This window comes from Botrytis deweyae (genome assembly GCF_014898535.1).
Source record: "Botrytis deweyae strain B1 chromosome Unknown BDEW_012, whole genome shotgun sequence".
In the NCBI taxonomy this organism is placed as follows: Eukaryota; Fungi; Ascomycota; class Leotiomycetes; order Helotiales; family Sclerotiniaceae; genus Botrytis; species Botrytis deweyae.
This window is the reverse complement of record NW_024066219.1, coordinates 588,776-611,717: the sequence shown is the minus strand read 5'-3', so window position 1 is coordinate 611,717 and position 22,942 is coordinate 588,776. Positions and strand designations below refer to the sequence as shown.

Below are 22,942 nucleotides of genomic sequence, written 5' to 3'. Positions count from 1 at the left end.
ATGCTATTATTATCATTATCGTGCTCGTTAAAATCTTCCCGTACTTATAAATGAACATTGCATCCTTCTTTGATTGAAACCACCAATGTCATTGTCTGTTTCTCCACCCCAGTTAACTCCACTTTCTCGTTCGCAGGTAACTTTACTCCAGGATATTTTCGTAGTATTCTTACAACTGTATAAGCGGCCTCTGTAAGAGCGAAGTCCACTTGAAAAGAGTCAGCGTTGCATAAATTGCCCCTTCATACTCGGTTAATTCCTTTTTTTTGCATTTGTCCTTGTAATTGGGCTTTGCCTCATAATTTGTTTTGCCGTATGTTATCATGTAATAAATCAGACAAGAACTTACTACCGAGACAGACTCTTGGTCCCCCATTGAACGGCAAGTATCCCCATTTCTGATTTGTTGGATTGTCGTTCATCGGCATTTGTTCATTCCATCTCTCGGGTCGATAGATTTCAGCATCCATGCCATAGAGATCTGGCCTTCTATGCATAGTATAGACACTGTAGGCAACGGCGGTCCCCTTTTTGATGAAAATCGGTGATTTTCTATCAGGTCCTCCTCCAGTTGGTAGGATTGTATCGTTCAAAGAAGTTCTCGTATTGACAGGGACAGAAGGATACAGGCGAAGGGCTAAGACATATTTTAGCATTGATCGTTTGACTTTTACCAATAATAACTCACTTTCCTTGAGAACATTTTGAAGGTATTTCATATTTCGTAGCTCTGTTCTATTTAACTCTGATGCATCTCCAAGCAACGCGACCTCTTTTTGTAATTTGGCTAGAACTTTCGGATGGCGTACAAGGAGGAAGCTTGTCAGTAATGTTAGCGGAACCTTTTAATAACAATACTTTAACTCACAATGTCCAAGAAAGAAGGCAGGCGGTGGTATCTCTCCCAGCAACAAGGATATTGACAATCTGTCCTCGCAGTAACTCACGATCGCCTTGCATACTCTTATCTACTGATCTCAAGAAGTCGTATTTCTTATCGGTCCCAGCCTCTGAATCTAGTGAAAGATTGTGTTCGATAATTTGGTCAGCGAATTCGTGCACTTTGCTACAGGCTTGGGAGAATTTCTTCCCTCCAATAAGCCAGTAAAGATCCAAGAGCCGAAATCTCTTTACAACGTATTCTTGTGCAGCATTAAATGCACCTGCAAAATCTTGTTCGTTTGTTGAATCTGGGGATTTGAGACTATGGACAGATTGTCCGAACAAAAATGCAGTGGTTGTGTCAAGTGTGAGACGAAAGAACAATGGCTGTAAATCAACGACCCCTCCTTCTTTAGGGAGAGCATCAAGCAACTCATCAACAGATTCTCTAAAGACTTCCAGATCTTCGTATTGCCTATGGACAAAATGTGGTCTAAGCAAGTCTCTGGAATGTTTCCAAGCTTCGCCGTCCTGAATAAATATTCCTTCGCCAAACATTGGGAAGGAGATAGCACGCCGCGGTCCCATTCCCCAATCTATTTCAGGCATTTCAAGTCAGTAAGATTAAGCAGATAGATATGGGAAGGTAATGGAGAGCCAGACCCGAAAATTTTGTGGACATGATAGCTTCCAAATTGGCGGGATCCACGGTACCATAGGCCGGAGTCAACAAGAAAATTTGCTTCAGAGTATACCCGGTCTGCCTGAAGTGGAAGAGAAACAGCTCCATAAGTCTCGATTCATTATCGGCTCGAAATATCTGCTCTAGACGATCGATTCCAAGAGGTCTCTGGTTCTCGAGTAATGGAGGCGAAAGGCAACCAAGATTTTTTATAATAGCGTGTGTTTCCTATCATTATAGCCTCATTAGTATCGTTATATAACTATTTCTAGGGACTTACCTTATTCTCTTGGATGCGACCGATTACCCATCGTAAACAATAAACTAAGATCCCAAGTATAACCGTGTTTAATACAAAAGCCATCTTGTCATATGGGATTTTTTTTGAAAGAGCGAATAAAAATCAGGCAATGAGCAATATTCTAGTAGAAATCAAAAGCATAGATCAGAGGAAATAATTTGAAGTTCAAAAAGCTATTGAATGACCGTTATACAATATTGCGTGTTGATGTAGGAACATAACCAAAACACAAAAGCGAAACGCGACAAGACTACCAACTAAGAACACTCCAATAACGCTCATTACTAGATTTGAAAGCTGCGAGTAGAATTAAAGCCTGTTAAGGGTGTGTATTCCTTCCTCATCGAGCTCATCATAGTTCCAACCGTTAGATGTAGATAGACACTTATCTTCATTTTAATCCAACATTGAATCTACAGAGGTACATCAGCTCTTGATAATACAGGGGGGTGATTGGAGCGTATAGTGGATCATACTCTGTATATGCCCTGCTCTGTCGGTGCGCGCTGCATATGGATTATCAGGCTAATTAATATATGCAATCGGCCCAGACCTACTGAATTGGAAGAAGAAGGGTTTCATCGCAGAAATCTTTACATTTGAAAGAACCAATGGAATGTCCAAGTACCATGCCCGCGCCTGTGCCTGGCCCAGATTTAAACGCCCGTTTGGTGCACGCTCATGACCTACACGGTTAACCGTGCCGCGAGACTGACTCTTAATGTAAAATGAGAAGGGTAGAAACCGGACATCACCCCTCGATAAGCTCTCTACGGAGTATATATATCTGATCCGATTGGTGTATCATGTACGGAGATATACGCATCCATTTTCTTTACTTCTCTACCCCAGCTTCCAAGGATTAGTTTGCATGGGCAGAATGATATTATTGGCGGGAAAACGGAGGCGGTGAGTCGTAAATAGATGACAATAGTGATGCTGATGGTTTGAATGGAATGCTAATATGAAATCGATAGTAAAGGTGGTGTGTATACAGCAAGAGGTGAGTCCATGTTCAAAATGATACGCTGTTTGCGTAGTCATGAAGTGTGATAACCGGATTAATGCCTTGCTTGGGTTCCCTACCACATTCAGCGAGATAAGGCTTTTCCTTATTCCAACGATCACTCTCATCAATACAAAACTATGATTCAGTATGGAAATTAAACTCATTGCGGAGCCAGAATCACCAAATGTCGAGTATGTTGAGCTGCTGATTAACGTTGTGTCTTTACGCTAATTTGACATAGTTTAGTGGCTGTCCATGGTCTCTGCGAATCATCATCTGAGACTTGGATGAACCCGCAAAAGCATAAAGCTTGGCTTCGAGACCCAGTTCTATTCCCATACCACACTCTCCGAACTCGAGTCTTATCCTTCGAATATGATCCGAGCCGCTTTACAATTCCTGGAAGGGGAGGAACTATATCAAATGGCATCTTAGATCTCGCAACGAATCTCATCGCCGAGCTTGACTCGTACAGACAAGCAAATGATGGTGCGGAACATGCACATCGTCCTATCATCTTTATATGTCACGGATTTGGTGGTCTCTTGGTAAAGCGAGCTCTTGCTTTATCATGGAGCAAAACGAAGTCTGGAGTTTCACATCTTCGAGCCATCTATATATCAACTCATGGTATCTTATTCATGGGAACTCCCCACAATGGCCTAGATGAAACTTTGATACTGAACTCGGGGATTGACAAATATCCTGGCCCTAGTCAATTCATGCTCAACCTTCTCACTGGCTCGGATACTATTAAAGAAATCACAGATTTGTTTGCTCCATTGGCCAAGAGATTTGCCATTTACAACTTCTGGGAGGGACTAGAAGCCTTTTTTGATGACCAAGCACAACAACCAGTTTATATTGTAGATGCGCTATCAGCTGCGCCAATCTGGGAACAAGTTGATAAATGTGGAATAATGGCAAACCACTCAGGGATGGTCAAGTTCAGTAAAAAGAGCGATCCTGGGTATATTGTCGTCTACCAGGCTCTTGAAAAGTATATCAAGGCTGCTCCACGAGTGGTAAGTAGAAGATGGGAGCAAGAAATGGAGCGAGTTATCGCGGAGCGCAAACAGGAGGCGGATGATCTTCTTCAAGAAATACCTTCCTCGCCTTCACAAATCCAAGCGATTGAACCGTATATCAATGTGCACTATATGGTACATCGTTGTTCTAGTAGTTATTTTGTAGGTAGAACAGGTCAAGCAGACAAGGTGAAGGAGATGTTTGGTGACATTACAACAAACCCTCGCTCCAAACATAAAATATTAGTAATTCATGGACTTGGTGGCTCTGGCAAGACACAATTTTCGCTGAAATATATAGAGAACAATCGTCACAGGTACGATCTTGATTTTCAATCTCGATCAATATCGGAGTTTTGCTAATCTTTGCAGGTATTGGGGAATTTTTTGGATTGACTGTAGCAACGAATCAGCTGCGGAGAAGGGTTTTGCTTCCCTTGGGGAGAATGCACAAAAAGCGTCTTCACTTGAAGCGGGCATGCATTGGTTGTCGAACCAATCGACATCATGGCTTCTCGTCCTCGATAATGCAGATGATCCAGAAATGGATCTGTCTAGATTTTTCCCTGCTGGCGGCAATGGCCACATATTGGTGACGACACGCAACCCTGGTGTAAGGATTCATAACACGGTTGGGTATCTTAAGTTTCAGGGAATGGATCCAGAGGAAGCAATTACATTACTTCTCAAGCTAGCTTACCCCGAAAAGGAACCCAAATTCCCTCTGGCCCCGCAAAATCGACAAATGGCTGAGGGAATCGCTTCTGAATTAGGTTATCTAGCACTCGCTCTTACTCATGCTGGCGCTACAATTCGTCAGAATATATTCACACTGGAAAGGTATTTGAAATACTACCTTGGCCACCGCAGGAACATGATTCGCTCTCGTTCAGTCAACAGCTGCACAGATGCTAACATTATATCAACCTGGGAAATTCCATTTGAACGGATTGCAAGCAAGAATTCACTTGCCCACAAAGATGCTGTGGAATTGATACAACTTTTTGCTTTCATGCATTTCGATTCTATCCCAGAGCAATTACTGCAGAGATCTTCGGATAGTATAAGGAAATTGAAAAGTTCCCTCGCTATTTACCCAGCTATTCTTAAGGTCAAATCGATGTGGAATGAAGATTCCCAAATTCGATTTCGCTTAGCAATGAATGTTCTGTACGACCATTCAATCATTGATAATGACCACGAAAAAAAAGTCTGCTCTTTACATCCGGTTGTCCATCGTTGGGCTAGGGATCGACTTAACGATACGCAGCAGAAAGACTGGCTGGGATGTGCGAGTTCAATCCTAGCCCATTCAATCTCGTCAAATTTCGAGATGTCGGAAAGGAAGTTCAGGAAGCAACTTTTGCCTCATATTAGTTCTTGTATCAGTGCCTTAAAAGATATGTATGGATCTCTTCCAAACAACATCGAGCAAGCCGCAGAATTGGAGAAATTTGCTCTAGTCTACGCAGAGAACGGGCAGTGGAAGCATGCCAAGCCACTTCAGGAGAAGGTTGTAAGGTTCCGGGTCAAAGTGCTGGGTAATCAACACCACTCGACCCTTCAAGGGCAGCGAAATCTTGCAAGTATGCACTGGGATCTTTTCGAAGTACAACAAGCCTTGCGACTCCAGTCACAAATACTCCGAGCTCAGTGGCGATCACGCCCTTCGATCTTTTCTTGGATAAAATGTCCTTTGAATCCAATACATACTTCATATTGTGTTGCTCTTGACGAATTCACTCGCACTTTGTGGCTCAGCGGGCAGCGAGAAAAATCACGTCAGACTGGGCAGCGTGCAGTATATGGACTCACGAAAGTACTGGGACATGATGATCCACAAAGTCTGAACGCCATGTTCAATCTAGCACGAACATATTTACATCTTGGCGAATTTGAGAAAAGTCAAGAGCTGCTTGCGCAGGTTGTTCAAAAGAGGGAACACTGGTTTGGAAAGGAACATCCTGATACGTTAATGGCGCGGAACGAGAAAGCTATGATCTCAGTTATATTGAAGCAGGACTTGCTTACAGCGGAGAGTGAAATTTCCGATGTTCTTAAGGCGCGGAAGCAGACTTTGGGAGAAGAGCATGCGTACACCTTGTGGTCAGTGAATGATCTATCCAAAGTCTACTGTGCAACCGGTCGCTGGGGCGAGGCAGTCAAGAATTTGCAAGATATTCTACCAGTTGTGGCACGTACTTTGGGAGAGACACATGTCGGGATGATAATGACGAAATCCAATTTAGCACGCGCATATATTGGATGCAACAGATGGACCGATGCAAGAAACATCATTCAGCCATTACTGAGTGAAGTTCCATCCCAACATCCAGATTGGTTTCATATCAATCAAGAATACATCTCTATTCTACTGCGCCTCGATGATATGGACGGAGCCGAACGCAGTTGTAACGCGGTGCTTGATAACCTAGTTCGATACTCTACGTTTGGACTAGCGCATCCATATACCTTAAGCATTGCGAAACAACTCGAGAAGATCTACAAAACGCAATGGCGTTACGAAGATAGCGATAAACTGATCCAGAGATTTCCTTCGCTGAAAAGATCTTCGCATCCGAACAAGAATCTTCCTTCCAACCCCGATTTGCTCCCTGGTACGAAAACTATCTCGACACCAACGAATCGCAAAATCTATCACTCCAAGACCTTTTAACGGCCAAGAACACGAATTTCTCGCCCATCAGAGACGTCTGCTCTACTAGTCCAAGTAGCTCACGTATTGAAACGATTTTGGCAGTCGTAAGATAACGAGGCATCGATTCGACCCCTCACAAAGATATACTATCCTACCAAGGCAAACTTTGAGAGAAAACTGTCCTCTCTTATCAAAATTAAGAAGCACTGGTGATTATTCTTCCCGTACATAGATTTACTTCATACCACCAGAGAAATCGCAAGACCAAAGCAGGATATTTCTATAGACCTCCCCATCTTCGGAAGCGAGAAGGGTGATTATTTTGTATCTATACTAGGTATTCAAATATATATACTATTCTGATATCACTATAATGATAACACATAACACATCAATATCAATCTAATCCTAATACCCGCCCATGAAGATCCCGTGCGCGAGGAATTTTATAGTGAAGCATACAACTTGCTCGGTTTCCATGAAGTAAGATCCTCAATCTCAATCTCAATCTCAGGCCATCCCCTCTACATACACCGCACCCATCAATCAACTCTTTCCCTCAACACGATGCAGTCAATACCCATAGTAGCCTGGCTTTATTTATACAAGTAGAAAAAGAAGAAGAAAAAAAGACAGAAATTCTCAAACGAGACAACAGTAATCCTATCATCTCCAACCCGAACCCGAAAAGCCACAGGAGGAAAAACGCACTTGCACATTCCCCGTTCCAGACTCATCGCGAGCGCCGAAGCAACTCTGGGTGGAAATCAACATGTGTACATCAACATCCAAGTATGAATATTGAGTACCTAAGCGAAAATAATACACTTTTAGATTCCGCTATAACCCAGATATGTACTTACAGAAAGTCTTTAATTACAATTACAATCATTTCCTTCCAAATGACTCTGACGATAGTTCCTCTTCATAACGAGGAATTCAGTCTTCATTGTTTTCCCAAAGCGGCGTACACATTTTTCCTATTCGGCTTGTCGACTGACACTCCTCCTACTCATGCCTAGATTCTGCAACTCCATACCCTCGCCCAACCCCCCACTCCTCCCTTCACCTTTCCAACTTTCTCTCCTCCTCGCCATTCCCGAACCAGGACCACCGGGTTGAAATTCTCCTCGCTCGGCTCGTCCTTCATCACTATCACCCTCTGTTTCCAGCACTCCTTTCCCATTTTCTCCACTTTCTCCAGAATTATTATTCGCCAGTACACCCTCCCGACCAACATCAGCACCAGTCGAGAATCCCTCCTCCTCAATCTCTTCTCCATGATTACCCCCCACACTAATCATCGTAAACGGACTCGCTGTCGCTCCATCCAATACACTCAATTCTTCTTTCGTGAACCACCTTGGTAGTGCCCAAATTCTAACAGGAATCAACGCCAAAATGATGACTGGGAACCCAACTGCTGCGATTGTCTGTGTGATGGCAAACGTGGCTCCAAAGCCAAAGAGTTGGATTGCGACGAATATCCAGATGGCCGATCTGCGGGGAAGATGTCGCAAGGGATCAGACGATGGAGTCAAAGAGGAATCTTTGAGAAGGAAGAGAATTTTAGTAGTTATGCCATTGCCGAGGAGAGCTTGGATACCCATAACGAAGAAGAGACCTGCCAAGACACCTTGGGGAATGAGATGAATGACTATGAGGAGTGGGCCAGTCATGGTTCCTAGGGTTAAGAGACCTTGGGCTAGATTGCTCACTCGTTGCTCGACGACGTGGGATTTAACTGTTTTGAGATGACCCTTTGAGTCTCCTGATTCGTCGGTATCGGCAACAAGTTTGGTGACGCAAAGAGACTCAGTGTGGAATGGAGCTTGTGGAATAAGACCGTTCGGAAAAGGAATTCCTAACAGGCCTGCTATACCGGTCGTTAGACCAAGGAGAAAAATATCCCAGTGGAAACCAGCAGGCTTTCGAAGGGGAAATTCAGTTCCTTGGGCTATCAGAGAAGATACTATGCCAAGTCAGTAACGGAAAATTGTTGTTGGGATGGATAATTCATCATTTACCATTATGATCGAAGTAAAACAAGATTGTGAGTAAAATGGCAAATGGTATAGCAATAAAAACATCCGAAACTCTAACGTCCCAAAAATGTACAAACCATCCTCGATCGGTTGTCGGATAGAAGGCTCTACTGGTAGGTAGTGTACTTAGATCTATATCTCCCATCTTACCAATGTGTACAAAGCCAGTAAAAAATATGATAGTAAGAGGAGTTCCGTAATCTTTGATAAAAACTCGAACATAGTGTTGAAATAATGGACTGTCTCCAACAACACCGCACAAGAATGCAACGATGGTGACGAGTAGAGCAATAACAATAGAAAGGTAAAACGGCTCACCCGAGCCTTGACGGGTAAGGACTTGGATACCTTTCTGAAGGTAGATGAAAGCTACGTAGAATCCAAAGATATCGCAAGAAAAACGCGTGACATAACGAAGTCCGTTGCATGAATTGGTAATGGCGAGTATCCAATGCATCACTAGAGACCATCTGCTTCCGTTAGTCTTCGCACACACAACAAATTATGAGATATAACAGATACTCACAATCCAATTAGTGCTAAAAATGCAAAATAATTTGCCCCCGTGGGAACAATAATATCGTAAACAGTACTATCTATATTAGCATCAAATCAAATGCGATCTTTACACAGTCATACATACTAGTTGAACACAGTGATTGGCCCGGTAACCCCTACAATAACCAAAGGTTGAGCGGCAAATACAGAGAAAACCACTGATCCCAAGACCGAAGCAAGGAGGACTTCGTTGACTCCATAACTCATATTCGTCTTTGTAAACCTTATATCCTGATCAGACCGAATTTCATCATACATGTCGACAATAGACTTACATATCCAAAGAAAAAGCCAATGCAGGCAAGATACTACCAAGAAGTAATTAGCTCATTGCCAAAGGCCGTATATCCAGCCCTTTTCCATGACCTTTCTTCTCAGAACCCGGAGAATCGACCTTCAAATGGATTATCAACGACGTACTTCGCAAAATACATATAGATCGTGGCCGGCACAACTCTATAATCCCAAGCATCCGTCCAATCACTCCAGTAATATGGCGCCCTTCTCTTCAAATCATTGACCATGCCTCTAAAAAATCTAATTTTATACCATTTCGGGACATGCTTGCTTTTCGCGGAAGCATTTGTATTCGCTGCCTGCAGACCATCATATTCCTTGGGCGCCTCCGCACTACGCGATGTAGGATTTGTATTACTGATATTTAAGGAATTGAATCGATTGCGCCAGGATTTGGCTGTAGAGGTATTTTGGGGAACTTGATGGGAATTGATGGCGGAGTTGTGAGGGAGAGCACTTGGGAGCGAATAAGAATTGGAGGGTTGAGTAGCCATGTTGATTATTTTTTTTTAATTCGGAGAGTTAAAGATTGAAGGGCAGCAATTGAGACATCGAGATGTATACCTAGTATATACAGGGGATTTGGAGGAGAGTTAGGTTGGAGATAAGTTGAAGATAAGTTATTAATTGAGATGTCAATTTGAATTTATTTGTTTTCTGGAAGGCGGTCAAACGGATATGGAGTCCCTTGGCATATTGTGGGGTATTTCGATGATGATGATGATGATGATGATGGGATGAAATCCTGGCGTCGCCTAGAACCTTTCAGGTCTCAAGTTTAGCCGACCAATCACATGCAACTGAACATCACACTACAGCAGTTGAGATTTTCAATAAATTCGACTCAGAAGATAATAACAATCCGAAGAAAGAAAATGCTTTAACCTACCTACTTGCTGTCCACGTCAGGACAGGATGTTTGTGGTATAAAGGCACGATGAAGCTGTACTTTCCAAACAAAGCAGGATATAAGATGATGTGTTTGTAAACCTTTCACCACATAATTCTTCTGTAAAGTAGATAGCAGAATATTCCAGCCCAAGTGTAACAAAGCCTTGCTTAGAAATTGCTATTTACTATTATTGAATCATTTTTCCATATCGAATATGGAATATTGGGTATCTTCATACGTGTGGTTGTATCTGTCGTAAAAAATCATCGCAATCGTATTGTGAAACCTAACGGCTGGAGAGAACTGCTCTCTTCGTTTCATCTTCCTTCACCCATGTCTCAATCCTTTCACCTACGTTTCCGACCAAACTTTCGTATTGCGGCCCTGGAAAGAAAAGACCACAATGTGCCCCAACTTCATCTACTCCTTCCATATAAACTCGGACCCAGCAGACGTCTCTCTTTCCTCCAGATTCCGCAGGCAGCATACAGAACTTCCTGTCCTTCTTCGGCTTCTCCGTCTTCTCCGTCTTCTCCACTTTCGCGACATTTTCTTTTCCTTTAGGGGACTTAGAATTCAATGCAGCTTGCCGCTTTTCCTCCTCTTTTTCTTCCTTCAATCTCTGCTTCTCTTGAGCTTTCATTCGTTTCTCCTCTTCTTGTCGTGCTTTCTTTTCTCTTTTCTCGATTAACTTGCGACGATCTTTGAGAGCACTTTCGCGGTCTTTCAAGGCTTGAGTATAAGCTTTCATAATGCGTTTGTGCTCCTTTTCCGCGATTTTTCGAGAGTCCTTGTCTGTGTAAAGGCTGAGGTCTATTGGCTGAGGTTCCGTCGGCGCATCAGGAATAGGAGGAAGTGGAGGCTCGGTGGATATTGTAGGTACAGTAGAGTTCGCATCGTTCTTGTCATCAGCATGCGATAAAACCACCACAGGTATCTCTTCGTCTTCTTCAATGGGCATTGAATCGATGTGTTGCATTTCTGGTAGTGGTGGCGCATCTTCTTGAACTCCTGAGCTATCACCTAGCTCTTGCATCTGTTCCTCGACTTGCTGCACATGTATATCGTCGGCAGAATCAATATTGGGATCCGTCGTAGTTGTGTTTTCCACTGATGTTAAAGGCTGAATCTCAGAATCTTGTAGACTTAGACTACTCATTCCTGCCTCCGATGCGGCAATATTGTCATTAAGAGGTACTTCGACAGCAGAACTTTTTGGCGGCTTCAGCCGACCAGTACTTGCAGTATAGTAATTTACGAATCTTCTTTGAAAGCTTTGATTTCGATTGGCAGGATTACTTCGCTCAGCAAGATCATCAACATCTTCTAGAGCACGCAATTTGGAATAGCGATTCATCATGCCAGGATAATCTGCTAGACAGCTACCAAATTCTATATGGGACATAAAATACTGTGAAGTTGCCGAGGTTAAGCCACTCAGCTTTCCTGTTAGCCCAACACCTTCAGCATGCTTGTTGACGAAATGTAAGAAGTTTTCGAATCCTTTTCGTTCCGGTATCCTAATATCATTGGGGAAAGGGGCGTTGTAATATGGATCATTGGGTGGTGGGGTAGCCAAAGATGTCATACTTTGTGCATTACTTCCTTGATACATCGTATTCGAATCTGAGAGAGTGGCTGCAAGACTTGCTGTAGATGCAGGACCATTTATCGACGGCGAACTTGCCCCGGCGGGTGACAACGAACCGGTTCTTGAACCTGGAGGATCTGGCGCGGGCCTAAAGAGACTTCCAATTCCACTAACCACAACTCCAGGATGCATACCTAGGAATGGGGTATCAAAACTAATTGTTCCCAAAATTCTATGGCGAAAGCGTCGATTTGCTGGAGGAGATGGTGATTGAAGAACAACCTCAGCAGAAAGAATCCCTCCCATACTATGACCAAGTAAGATGATGTCTGTTAGAGCATCTTCATGAGGCTCTAGCCTGATAACGGACTTCGATTAGCCGTGAAAAATGACAAGAGAAGATATACTTACCAAACGCTAAAATCATCTCGTGCAAAATTGATCGCTTTTCTGGACTTGTACCTAGGATAAATCTTTGTGTGGACGACATGAGTAGCTTCAAGCGTAATACTTAGAAGATTATGAACATGAGCAGGAAAACTTTGGAAACTGGTTTCGTTGCCCATAAACCCGTGAATATAGATGAGTAGTAATTTGCGACGGCCATCTCGATTAGATTCCGAAGGCACTAAAGAGTGTGTAGAAGATGATCTTGGATCGTTTGAACGCCACTGCTCTGAAATAAGTTCACTCCTCTTTGCATCGTCATCTGTGTAGGGCGGAGGGGCCTGAATAGACTCTCCTCGTGGTGGAAGTGGGGGCGGGGTATCATATCTTGTTGTTGGAACTTCTGAACGATCTTGACGAGCTTTCTCTGCTAACTGAGCAGGAGTAGCCATGTTCTTTTTAAAAAGAGGAGGGGGGCGGGGCTTCAAGTGGTATTATCTCAAGGTACTTTATTCGAAAGTAAAATGTGATTGCGATCTGAATATAAATCACTGTATTGTTGGTGATTTGTGTTCATGCAGAGATCATACGCGGATTGATACGCGGATTGATAGGTTTCAAGGTTTCCGTCAGGGGCTGTACAGTGTGCCATTATACCTCGTGATGCAAAATGCCAAATGATGTCTTTATGCGCCACCAAACGAACTTGTTGCATACCTAGGTAGACATTCACAAGATTCTGCATAAAAACGTTTATTATGCATAATATTGTTTTTGATGTTTGTTATTGGTTCCTCAGGAAGGTGAAGGTTGGTAGATTTGTTTCGAATATTCCTCCTGTTTGGATTGTTTTGATGAAAGCAATCCTCCATACCTATATTTCGGCATTCTTCCAGAATCTGAGTTTGAATCTGGATCTAAATCTAAATCTGAATCCGAATCCGAATCTTAGTACAGTACTCAAGTCAAGTCAAATCATTAGCTAATACCAACCTTATAGCCAAAAGTCTATTCCTGATTACAGTTATTAATTCATCATATTCTTTCATATGGAATATCTACAGTAAGCCTAGGTATCAACGTACTGTACCCACTGCCGCGAATCGCCCCAATCTACAGAGAGTCCTGGGCTGCTTGGCCTGGCTGGGCTACTAGCCAAGTAGGTTGCAACCGCCGCATCAAAGCTTCAAAGACTAATGCACAACAATTGTGGTTCATAGCGAGATCTGTGAGGAAAAAGGATCTTATTATTCCTCCGTAGACTCTTTAGTTGCCATTTTAAAATTTTCAACCGCTTAATAAGTCAGGTACGAGTTGCACTAGACTGAGAACTATAATGTGATCCGTTCCTGCAGTTGACTACTAAACTACTTGCAGTAGTACATCTAGGTACATTCAGAGTAGCTCGAGTAGACGTTGGTTATTTGAAAGGATTTCCATTAATATGTCTGATCCTGTCCACTCCGTACAATTTTATGTATGTACAGCGGTATAGAGTACATACATAAATCACCACGAGAAGTACCTAGGACCTAGGTACACCAGCATTCATTCTTTCTACCCGTACCCGAATCTCGCTTCAATCTTATTTAATTCGGACGATTACCGGATATTCTTGATAGCTTTTGGTGGCAGTGACTGAACCATCCATATATTTGTGCCATATATACGTGCCATATGCGTGTGCCATATGTGCGGTGTACCTAGGTATGTGCTACATGTACCTAGCTACCTATAACATGGTGCTGTCCTATCTTGGGAAATCAGGGGAAACTCGTAATGCTCATCCTAATGTTACCGAAAGACATGGAAAGACATCATCTATCGATGATACTTATTATGGACTTTCTCCCCCCCTCCCCCCGTATCCTTTCAATTTTTTTATAGATGTGATGAGCAAACAGATGATGAGATTGTCTCTCTTTATGATGCAGCAGGAGAAGCCATCTACTTTTTAGTTTCTCCTTCCTCGATTCTAGTCTCTCGCCTTCACCCTTTAGTCCTAAATCTTTACCCACATAATAAGGGGGCACGTACATTCTGAGGCTACTGTAGTTTGTGTATTCTTTGCAGCGATCCACAAGTTGACGATAATCAATGTGATTTGATCAATTCTCTGGGGTCTCGACAATCCATGGATTCCCATTTGTTTACCCAGGTACTAGGTAGGTAGAGAGCAGACACTTTGCTGCTTTGAGTAATCCGCGTACTGCGTAATATCATACTAATATGAATGGTTACCCAAGCCATCGAATCCGAATTATAGATCATTACCAAGTCAACGCCCACCCTCTGAGCCTCCTCATCCACAGCGCACACTCAATCATCGATTCCACCCTCATCTTATTGATCATTAGCATGATACAGCGCAGAGATTCATGAATAACCCCCGTTGACCCAGCCGTATTTGCGAACCTAGAATCTTTTGCAGAATGATAATTATGGGACGAAAGAAACGGCTCAGAGACAAGTTTACAACAGACAACCAAAACAACAAAAGCAACCAAAACAACAGAGACAAAATACGTTTTGTTCCCCATAAAATAGCCGGGTACCCTTGGAGCCTCGTGCTTATTATTCGATAACTGCCATCAGTTGCCATGTCGAATTAATTTTCTTTTCTTCTCCGTCCCTCTCTCTCCTCTCGCTCCTCGCCCTCCTCGCTCTCTATTAATAAAATCATTGGACAATTGATTCATTTACCTGGGGATCCACTCTTGCAATCCTTGAGGATAAAATTTCCAACGGGAGAGATAATTCGTCAGCCTGACTATTCACGAACCTTTAAAAAGGACCAAAGGTAACTCTAGCGAAATTGGAAATTGGTTCTTGGCCCGTGCTAAGCCAAGCTAACCCAAAGTGGATCTGTCGTACCTGAGCGAAGAAATGTTGTGTGATCCTGTGAAGCTTGTGAAGTTGTGAGCCTGTCCAGTCGAGCCAGTCCAGTCCAGTCCTGTCCTGTCCTGTACTTTGTAAACTATACCCTCAATCAATATTCACTTTTTTACTCTCACCCCCCCAACCCAACCCAACCTACCTCCTCCCTACCCTTTTCACGAAAAAAAAAATACAAAAAAATTCAAAAGCCCTCTTTTTCCATGACGACGGCAATGAGGGTGACGTCGAAGTTGTAAATATTAAACTGCCCAAGTCGGCGGAAGTCACTCCTTTAAACAATTAGCTTTACCCACTGAGCGCTGTAGACGCAGCTGCAACAAAAAGGGCAACGCCATGAACGACGCTGAGCCATCACTCTTTCTGGCCAGACACGAGCATGCATATGGGCAATCTCATCACAATCATTTAAAACAACACCAAAAATTCCACAACAAACGTCAAACGACGGTCGTTGAAACGGCAACAGCTGAAGCTTCCGCCATAACAGAAGTCTATCAAACAATATCCGTCGTCCAACAGGTTGATGTCGATAGCGATGGATCGACGCTCGCGGTCCAGACCCTTCCGGCAAGTGACTACTCGTCTTTGAATATACAGGCCGCAGCAACAACAACACCCTCGACTTCTTCGAGTACGAGTACAGATATCACTTCCACACTTTCTACAGATCTCGGGGCTCAAGCTACATCATCTGGCCAAGTCGTCCTATCGTTATCATCGAGCACTGATGTGACTTCGACTGCCACTCCTTCCACTAGCTTTTCTACTTTCACTCCTAATTCTAATTCAACTACATGTAAGTTAAACTTTCAGATCCTTTGGGGGAAACAATGTATTAATGTTATGATATTAGTAATTTCTAGCTCAATTCCGAATTCGACTCCAGTCTCAGTATCAGTTTCGATTTCAGGTACATTTTCAAGTTCTACAACATTATTTTCAAATGCAACTGCTTCTCCTTCAATTTCCTCCTCATCATCCACAACATCCACATCGTCCACGTCCCCCACAACTAATACTACCGCAATTCCTTTTGCTGGCTCAACTTCGACATCCTCATTCGAAACTTTCGCATCGACGATAACGTCTTCGTTTTTATCTTCATCTCCGTTTCTTTCTTCGGCCGCATCGTCAACGTCTTCGATCTCAGACTCGAACACATTTTCGTCATCATCCTCGCCATCTCAAACAGATTCGACTAGCAGTGGTATTTACGTTGGGGGAGGTACAGGTACTGGTTCGGCATCTGGGGGTAGTGGCGCTACAAGTACTGCCGTTGCTGGGAGTGGTAGCAGTGGCAATGGAACAGATAATACTTCAACGCCATCGACATCCACGATAGTTGGAGGTGTAGTCGGTGGAGTAGCTGGTCTTGCTGCAATTTTGTTTCTTCTGATGTTTGTATTGAGATGGAAGAAGAAGAATGGTGGCATGTTATCTCTTGGAAGTGTGCCTCCTTCGGCGGTTGCAGGTGGTGGAAGCAGTGGAGGAGCTGGTGGGAATGGCGGCAGCGATTCGGCAAACCAAGCCCCAGGTTTCTCTAATCAAGCTCCCCGTAGCATGACAGAGCGTAGATCACTCGCTATGGCCGTACCTGCAGCGCTGGCCAGTCTCTCGAAAACTAAGCGATCCTCTCAAAACACAGCGACTAATACAATCTCCTCAGCAGGCAGTGAAAGAGGCTTCTACAGAGTATCTGGCAAGAAGCTTCCCTCTGTTTTACAACATGGAGGTGACGGTTATGCTGAGCCAAATCCAAATACATTGAGCGGATCTTTCTTCTATCCCTCTGGAGTGCCTCCTATCCCTAACTCGAATACTTTGAGTGGCACCTCGTTCTACCGAGATTCTCAGGGATTCTATGGAGGACAACCAAGCCCACCTCTCGAACCCACGAATAGAGACTCTGGAGTCCCAGTCATGAGACCTAGTCCCGCAAGAACCCCCGTTACAGAACATGGCCCGTTTGCAGAACCACCCGTAGCTACCCCGCCTAGGCCGGATCTTCTGGGTCGCTCGCACCCCTCACAAGATGGCTCCCATCCCTCAAGATTTACAGAAGAAGTCTGAAATAAGAACTCTCGGCATCTTTTAGGAGAAATTCTGGGAGATCATTGGCATGGATAAATGTGAAGGGTTTCGCTTTCTGGTAGTTGTTGTGCGGCTTCTTTTTGGAATTACCTTTTTAGGTAGTCCTTGGATATCTGCTGCAACTCTGCATTGGGTTTGGCGTTTTTTTCCTGATATGCAGGATTTTTGATACCAGTGAGCGCGTGGAGATTTATCTGATTTGCTGCTTCTTACGTTATGATGCCTCTCGGCAATATTCAGGGGAGGGGGAGTAGTCGATTTAGGATAGGCATTTCTCCTGAGATCAGTACATAACTGATACTTGTTCTTTTCCTTGGAGTAAAGTAGATGATCTTGTTGGATAATATAGGCGCCGCTTTTGTAGCAGCAGGCGAATAGCTAGGTTACAAGATCAGAGAGGATGGAATAAAAGATAATGTCTTTTTATGGATGAAACCCAGCGTGTCATTTTGAAGCTTGGATGCATTGTGCATGGTGATTTTCTTGGATGTGATGATTTGAAGAATTGAAAAAGTGCCAGATTTGGGTGTACACAAACATTAGAGTGGCTATGTATGTATGATGCTGCAGTGATGTATACCCTTTTGAGTCCAAGCGAGGTTGTTAAGTTCTGGGTTGGGGCCGATAAAGTCTCCCACTCGTTTCAGCAGTGTAACAGGTCAAATTGTGTAGAGAATTCATTGGTTCATACAGACACTCCTTGAGGTGTTTTTAACCCCGCATTGGCCGATAGCGTCTAGACTTTGTTACCGTAGTATCGGGGTTAAAGAGTTGTGCTCAATACCGTAGGTATGGGACACAAATGTAATGAAAATGGAAGATATTGGATCAATATGGCCATGCGATAAAAGCCTTTGAGGAGTACAGCAGTACAATTTGAATAAAGTACAAGAGAGAGAGAGAAGGCGGGCCGGCCAGAAGACCGGAAAGCTTCGAAGAGTTATTAGCTCCGGGATCTGTACATGATCAACCTGTATATCGGAGATGCCTTGAAGCTTCTATCCGATGTCCGTAGCTTAACAAAATACCTACTTCCAAGGCAGCTTGCGTGAACTCTAATTCAACATCTTTTGTAAGTATTGTAAGTATTGCATTGACACATTACCTACGATCAGGTGGTCGATGATTGTACCCAAGCGAACTCTAACAAGTAATGTTACCTGTTGAATACCACCCATCTACTGAAGAGGTGTCAAATTAACATAAAAGCTGCTTATGACAGACCATACCTCGAATCTTCTCACCAGCAGAATAATGCTTAGTCAATCAAAGATTATTTTGAGATGGGGGTCGTAGTTTGAAATAATAATCGGTGATATCGTATGAGTCGTGAGATGATCGGTGATCAAAAGACTCCTTTCCTGGTTTGTGTGATGCAACACTTTGAATTTCAGATAGCGAGATAGCGAGATAGCGAGATAACGAGACAATGCCTTTCTTTTCCAATTGACTTCTCCTCATCCATTCTCCTGCTTCTCTATACCTTTCTCCATGTTCTTTTGTCCTTGTTGACCTTTGCCCATTACCTAGATCGGTATGATAATCATCCTTTGAAAGCTCCAGAAAGCTCAGACCATAATTAAAATACCCCTAAGGTCGGTCTTGTCGGCCGTAGCAACCCCTCAGCACTACACTACTGGCAGGCATTATTTACTTCGCCTTTCCCCCCAAAAAGTCTAAATCGCAATACATTTCCTGGCTCTTTCAACTCTTTATTTGGCATCACACTATATCAGATCTCATCTCATCTCATATCAGCTCAGCTCAGCTCAGCATAGAATCAATTCAATCGTCATCAGGCCACTAAGCCTTCAGGATCCACAAACAGCGCCCCAGTCACAAAGAAATCTCGGCACCCAATACATGACCCAGACTCGAGAATTAGTACACTGCGATTAAGCGGAATCTCACACAAACTCCGGTTCCTGGCAACTGCTCCAAGAAGCTTGTACGAATACGAATCAACATCGGCTTGGATGATTTAACGGGGACTTCCAAACGACTCCAGTCACTTGCGCTTCTATTCAAAGTCAACTTGATTACTATGCGATAGTTAACGATGATGGATTCCATGCACCATGATACCAATACTTTCATGCCCCAGATTTCTGCACCGCCCATAATGAACCCCCCGCCTCAAATATTCGGGGCTTACAATGCAGATGGTTTACCGGTTTCGACATTACCCGATTTGAATGGTCCAATTTTTGGTGATGGAACCCTCCTCGATGAAAGCAACGAGGCAAAACGGAGGAGGATAGCGAGGGTACGATTCGAAGTTCTGCGAAGGAAAGTGAAATAGAAAGAAAGGCTGACGATGGCAGGCTTGTGATATGTGCCGGAAGAAGAAGATCAAGTGCGATGGAAAATTACCAGCTTGTACGCATTGTATCAACTACAAAACAGAGTGTGTCTTTACACAAGTCGAGAAGAAGAGGAATCCCCCCAAAGGGTAAGCATTTCAGTTGAACTGTGTGTTATTTTGGCTGCGAATCTTGGCCGCTGATTCCCAGACAGAGCGAAATACATCGAGGGCCTTGAGAATCGTCTAGGTCGCATGGAAAGTTTGTTGAAGCTATCTGGTTTGTCTCATCAACTTGGGCATGTTCTGTTATGTTTAATGATTGACGGATAATGTTCTAGGCCTCCTTAGCGAAGAAGATGGTGGACGAACGGATCTGGGAACATTGGAGAAGATATTACAGGAAAAGAATCAATCGCGGAGAGCATCTGCTGTGCCTGCTTCAAGCGCAACGTCCCCGACTCAAAGTACCCCAGGTGGCCCGCCCGAAGCGAATGGATCGACCCCTAAGAGTACTATCGCATCGCCGGAACCAAATAAAGAGTCCGAGAAGCGACAAAGCAAGGACAGTAAAAGTGGAGAGACTGATGAAAATGGAGAGCCCGTCGAGGCGCTTTCAGATATGATGTGCTCCTTAATCACAAATAACTGTGGAGAAACAAGATATATAGGTACGGAATTTTGTTTATTGAAGATGAGCTATGCTAACCAGCTCAGGATCATCGTCTGGGTTCTCCATATTTTCGCCAAAGGGCATCTCATGGGTCAATGAGAAAACAGGCGATTCATCCTTTCAGGAGATGATATCTTCTGCTTCCGTGGACGATAATAAGATGATGTATTGGAAGCCGGAAGTATTCTCGGATTTGTTTGCACGACCGATATGGAGGCAACTTCCTCCCAAAAACGAGTGCGTATCTTTACTCAAGGACTTTTTTGAGAATTTCAATTGCATGTTTCCCCTTTTTCACCAACCTACCTTCATGCATTTGGTCGATCGACAATACTCCAATGATCCTTATGAAGGCTCCGGATGGTGGGCAAGTCTCAACTGTGCCCTTGCCATTGCTCATCGTCTCCGCGTCATGAGTCATCTCGTGCCACAAGAAGAAGACACAAAAGCTTGGGGCTACCTCAAAAATGCCATGGGCGTTTTCACTGAGCTCACGATGCGGAATACTGATTTACTCAGCGTACAAGCTTTGTTGGGAATGGCTTTGTTTATGCAGGGTACACCAAATCCGCAGCCTTCTTTCTTTCTTGTAGCAGCCGCTATTCGACTTTCACATAGTATTGGACTTCACAAACGTGGATCCGGCTTCAACCTCAATCCGGTTGAGATTGAGCAACGCAAACGTGTATTCTGGATAGGATACATGCTAGACAAAGACATCTGCTTACGCTCAGGGAGACCTCCTGCACAAGATGATGATGATATGCATGTCGAATTACCGAGCGCTGACCCCGAAGACAACATTGGTAATATCCCTCTAGCCGGTGGAAAGGGAAAGGTTAACCTCTTCCGCTTGATGTGTGAATTCTCAACTATTGAGAGCAAAGTATACAAGCAGCTTTATTCGACTAAAGCCTCAAAACAGTCAGATGGTGAACTTCTCAACACCATAGGAGAGCTTGATTCTCAACTTGAAGAATGGAAAGACAGTATTCCAGTTGACTTCCGTCCAGAGCACGAGATCAAGGCTTCACATACCCCTTTAATTCTCCACGTTGTTGTTCTTCATTTCGCTTACTATAATTGCCTCACTACAATTCACCGCATGTCTGTTCATCACGGATATTGGACTAGCCGTCTCTCTAATTACGCTATTCAAGGCCTGAATGCTAGACCTCTAAATCCTCGTGTCTTTTCCTCGGCCGCATTATGTGTATCTGCTGCTCGGGCTTCCATACATCTTATCAAATATGTTCCCCAGGGCGACTTCGCTTGTGTTTGGTAAGCTAGAGTCACATACTACCTGGATTACAAGCTGACATATTTAGGCTCATCCTCTACTTCCCCGTTTCCGCGCTCGTAACACTCTTCGGTAATATTCTACAGAATCCTCAAGATCCTCGGGCACGCTCTGATGTTCGGCTTATGAACCTCGTTGTTAACTTCCTTTCTATGCTGGGCACCGAGGAAGAAAATGGAGGTGTAAAACGCATGCTTGGAGTCTGTTCAGAGTTTGAGAGAATAGCGAAAGTCGTTTTGGATAAAGCAGAAAAGGAGACATCTTCAAGAAGAAAACGAAAGAGTGGCGATGATTCGACCAAAGCATCACATATGCCTAGGGCCGGTCAACCACGAACTCCTATGAACACTACTCAATCCCCCATGCCTGGAGTCTTCTCTCCCAACTCGACAAACCAAATGAACTTTCAGAACGGATTTAGCCCCATGCAAGGAGCTTCTCCTAACTCTAATTGGCAATCCGACTTTGCTCCTTCTGGAGGTGATTTTATGGGACAAAATACAGGGACACCATTTGGGAGTGTTCAAGGCTTTACGAATGGAAATGAGTTCAACTCCCCATTAAATCCAAATTCTTTCCAACAACCTTTTGTTCCTCAGGATCTTTGGCAGATGCCAATGACCCTTGAATGGGACTGGGCAGAAATGACAGGGGGCGCATATCAAAGTTTCGAAAATGGCGTTATGGGGGACCCTAATCTTCATATGAACGATAATTCACATCTACAAAACCAGGGAGGGGGAATGTAAAGCAAGGATTTTGGCGTTCTCATCTATGGAGATATCTGGAGATCAAGGTGTTATGATAGTACTGGGCATAGGAGGGGGTTACATCTGGCATAAATTAAGGGCTCATAGCACTCGCTTTGCATGATGGTTATGGCGCTTTCTGGGAGGATTCGGCTGGCTTAGGGATGATTACCTTTAGCTTTATAAGAGGTTCATAGGGATGGTGTAAATTGGTATCTCCTCTGATCATGTTACTGCAAGGCTTCATTATGCCTAACCAATGTATTCTAATGACTTGCTTTGAAATACGTAAAATAGGCTTGTACTATTAATTTTGAAGAACTACATGAATGTAAAATAATAAAAGTTAGTCAGTTATTTCAATGTCATTTTTATGATCGATTATCATTGGGAAATAAAATACCAGTATGTCCGAGGTTAATAAAATTTATCAAATATATCAATATATCTTTGAGTTTCGATATCGAAAATGCGCTAGTGTTGTAATCAATCAAGCTTAATCGAGGCATCATAATGATTTGCCTCCCACCTCTAACTCCGACATCCACAAACCACTTCGAATACACTCTCAAACCCTCTTAAATAGTGGTCAACGTCA

The 22,942-nt window shown here is 43.5% G+C and overlaps 6 protein-coding genes across 6 annotated transcripts; 3 read left to right on the top strand and 3 right to left on the bottom strand.

Moving 5' to 3' along the window:
- Positions 1-44: 44 nt before the first annotated feature.
- Positions 45-1,928, bottom strand: EAE98_006008 (uncharacterized protein; the record flags this gene model as incomplete). The annotated part of the gene is made up of 6 exons (XM_038953630.1): positions 45-208; positions 350-637; positions 689-819; positions 869-1,478; positions 1,546-1,792; positions 1,845-1,928. The coding sequence occupies 6 exons, from the start codon at positions 1,926-1,928 to the stop codon at positions 45-47; spliced, it is 1,524 nt and encodes a 507-aa protein (XP_038810025.1).
- Positions 1,929-3,021: 1,093 nt separating this feature from the next.
- EAE98_006007 (uncharacterized protein) lies at positions 3,022-6,579 on the top strand (the record flags this gene model as incomplete). The annotated part of the gene is made up of 3 exons (XM_038953629.1): positions 3,022-3,065; positions 3,116-4,219; positions 4,275-6,579. 3 exons carry the CDS (start codon positions 3,022-3,024, stop codon positions 6,577-6,579), a joined length of 3,453 nt encoding a protein of 1,150 aa, XP_038810024.1.
- A 962-nt stretch (positions 6,580-7,541) lies between these two features.
- Positions 7,542-9,955, bottom strand: EAE98_006006 (uncharacterized protein; the record flags this gene model as incomplete). Its single annotated transcript, XM_038953628.1, has 6 exons — positions 7,542-8,533; positions 8,589-9,076; positions 9,133-9,198; positions 9,250-9,387; positions 9,440-9,472; positions 9,585-9,955. The coding sequence occupies 6 exons, from the start codon at positions 9,953-9,955 to the stop codon at positions 7,542-7,544; spliced, it is 2,088 nt and encodes a 695-aa protein (XP_038810023.1).
- Positions 9,956-10,639: 684 nt separating this feature from the next.
- On the bottom strand, positions 10,640-12,871 carry EAE98_006005 (uncharacterized protein; the record flags this gene model as incomplete). Its single annotated transcript, XM_038953627.1, has 2 exons — positions 12,356-12,871; positions 10,640-12,302 (listed from the first exon to the last, which is right to left on the bottom strand). Exons 1-2 carry the CDS (start codon positions 12,781-12,783, stop codon positions 10,640-10,642), a joined length of 2,091 nt encoding a protein of 696 aa, XP_038810022.1. The 5' UTR covers positions 12,784-12,871.
- Positions 12,872-15,562: 2,691 nt separating this feature from the next.
- On the top strand, positions 15,563-17,299 carry EAE98_006004 (uncharacterized protein; the record flags this gene model as incomplete). The annotated part of the gene is made up of 2 exons (XM_038953626.1): positions 15,563-16,025; positions 16,083-17,299. 2 exons carry the CDS (start codon positions 15,563-15,565, stop codon positions 17,297-17,299), a joined length of 1,680 nt encoding a protein of 559 aa, XP_038810021.1.
- Positions 17,300-18,429: 1,130 nt separating this feature from the next.
- Positions 18,430-22,714, top strand: EAE98_006003 (uncharacterized protein). The gene is made up of 6 exons (XM_038953625.1): positions 18,430-19,586; positions 19,645-19,772; positions 19,838-19,902; positions 19,964-20,293; positions 20,340-21,576; positions 21,624-22,714. The coding sequence occupies exons 1-6, from the start codon at positions 19,380-19,382 to the stop codon at positions 22,342-22,344; spliced, it is 2,688 nt and encodes an 895-aa protein (XP_038810020.1). The 5' UTR covers positions 18,430-19,379; the 3' UTR covers positions 22,345-22,714.
- Positions 22,715-22,942: the final 228 nt, after the last annotated feature.

Coding starts and splice junctions, on each gene's coding strand:
- EAE98_006003 (XM_038953625.1), top strand. CDS start 19,380: ATGATGGATTCCATGCACCATGATACCAATACTTTCATGCCCCAGATT. Junction 20,294..20,339: donor TGGAGAAACAAGATATATAG/GTACGGAATTTT, acceptor TAACCAGCTCAG/GATCATCGTCTGGGTTCTCC. Junction 21,577..21,623: donor GGCGACTTCGCTTGTGTTTG/GTAAGCTAGAGT, acceptor TGACATATTTAG/GCTCATCCTCTACTTCCCCG.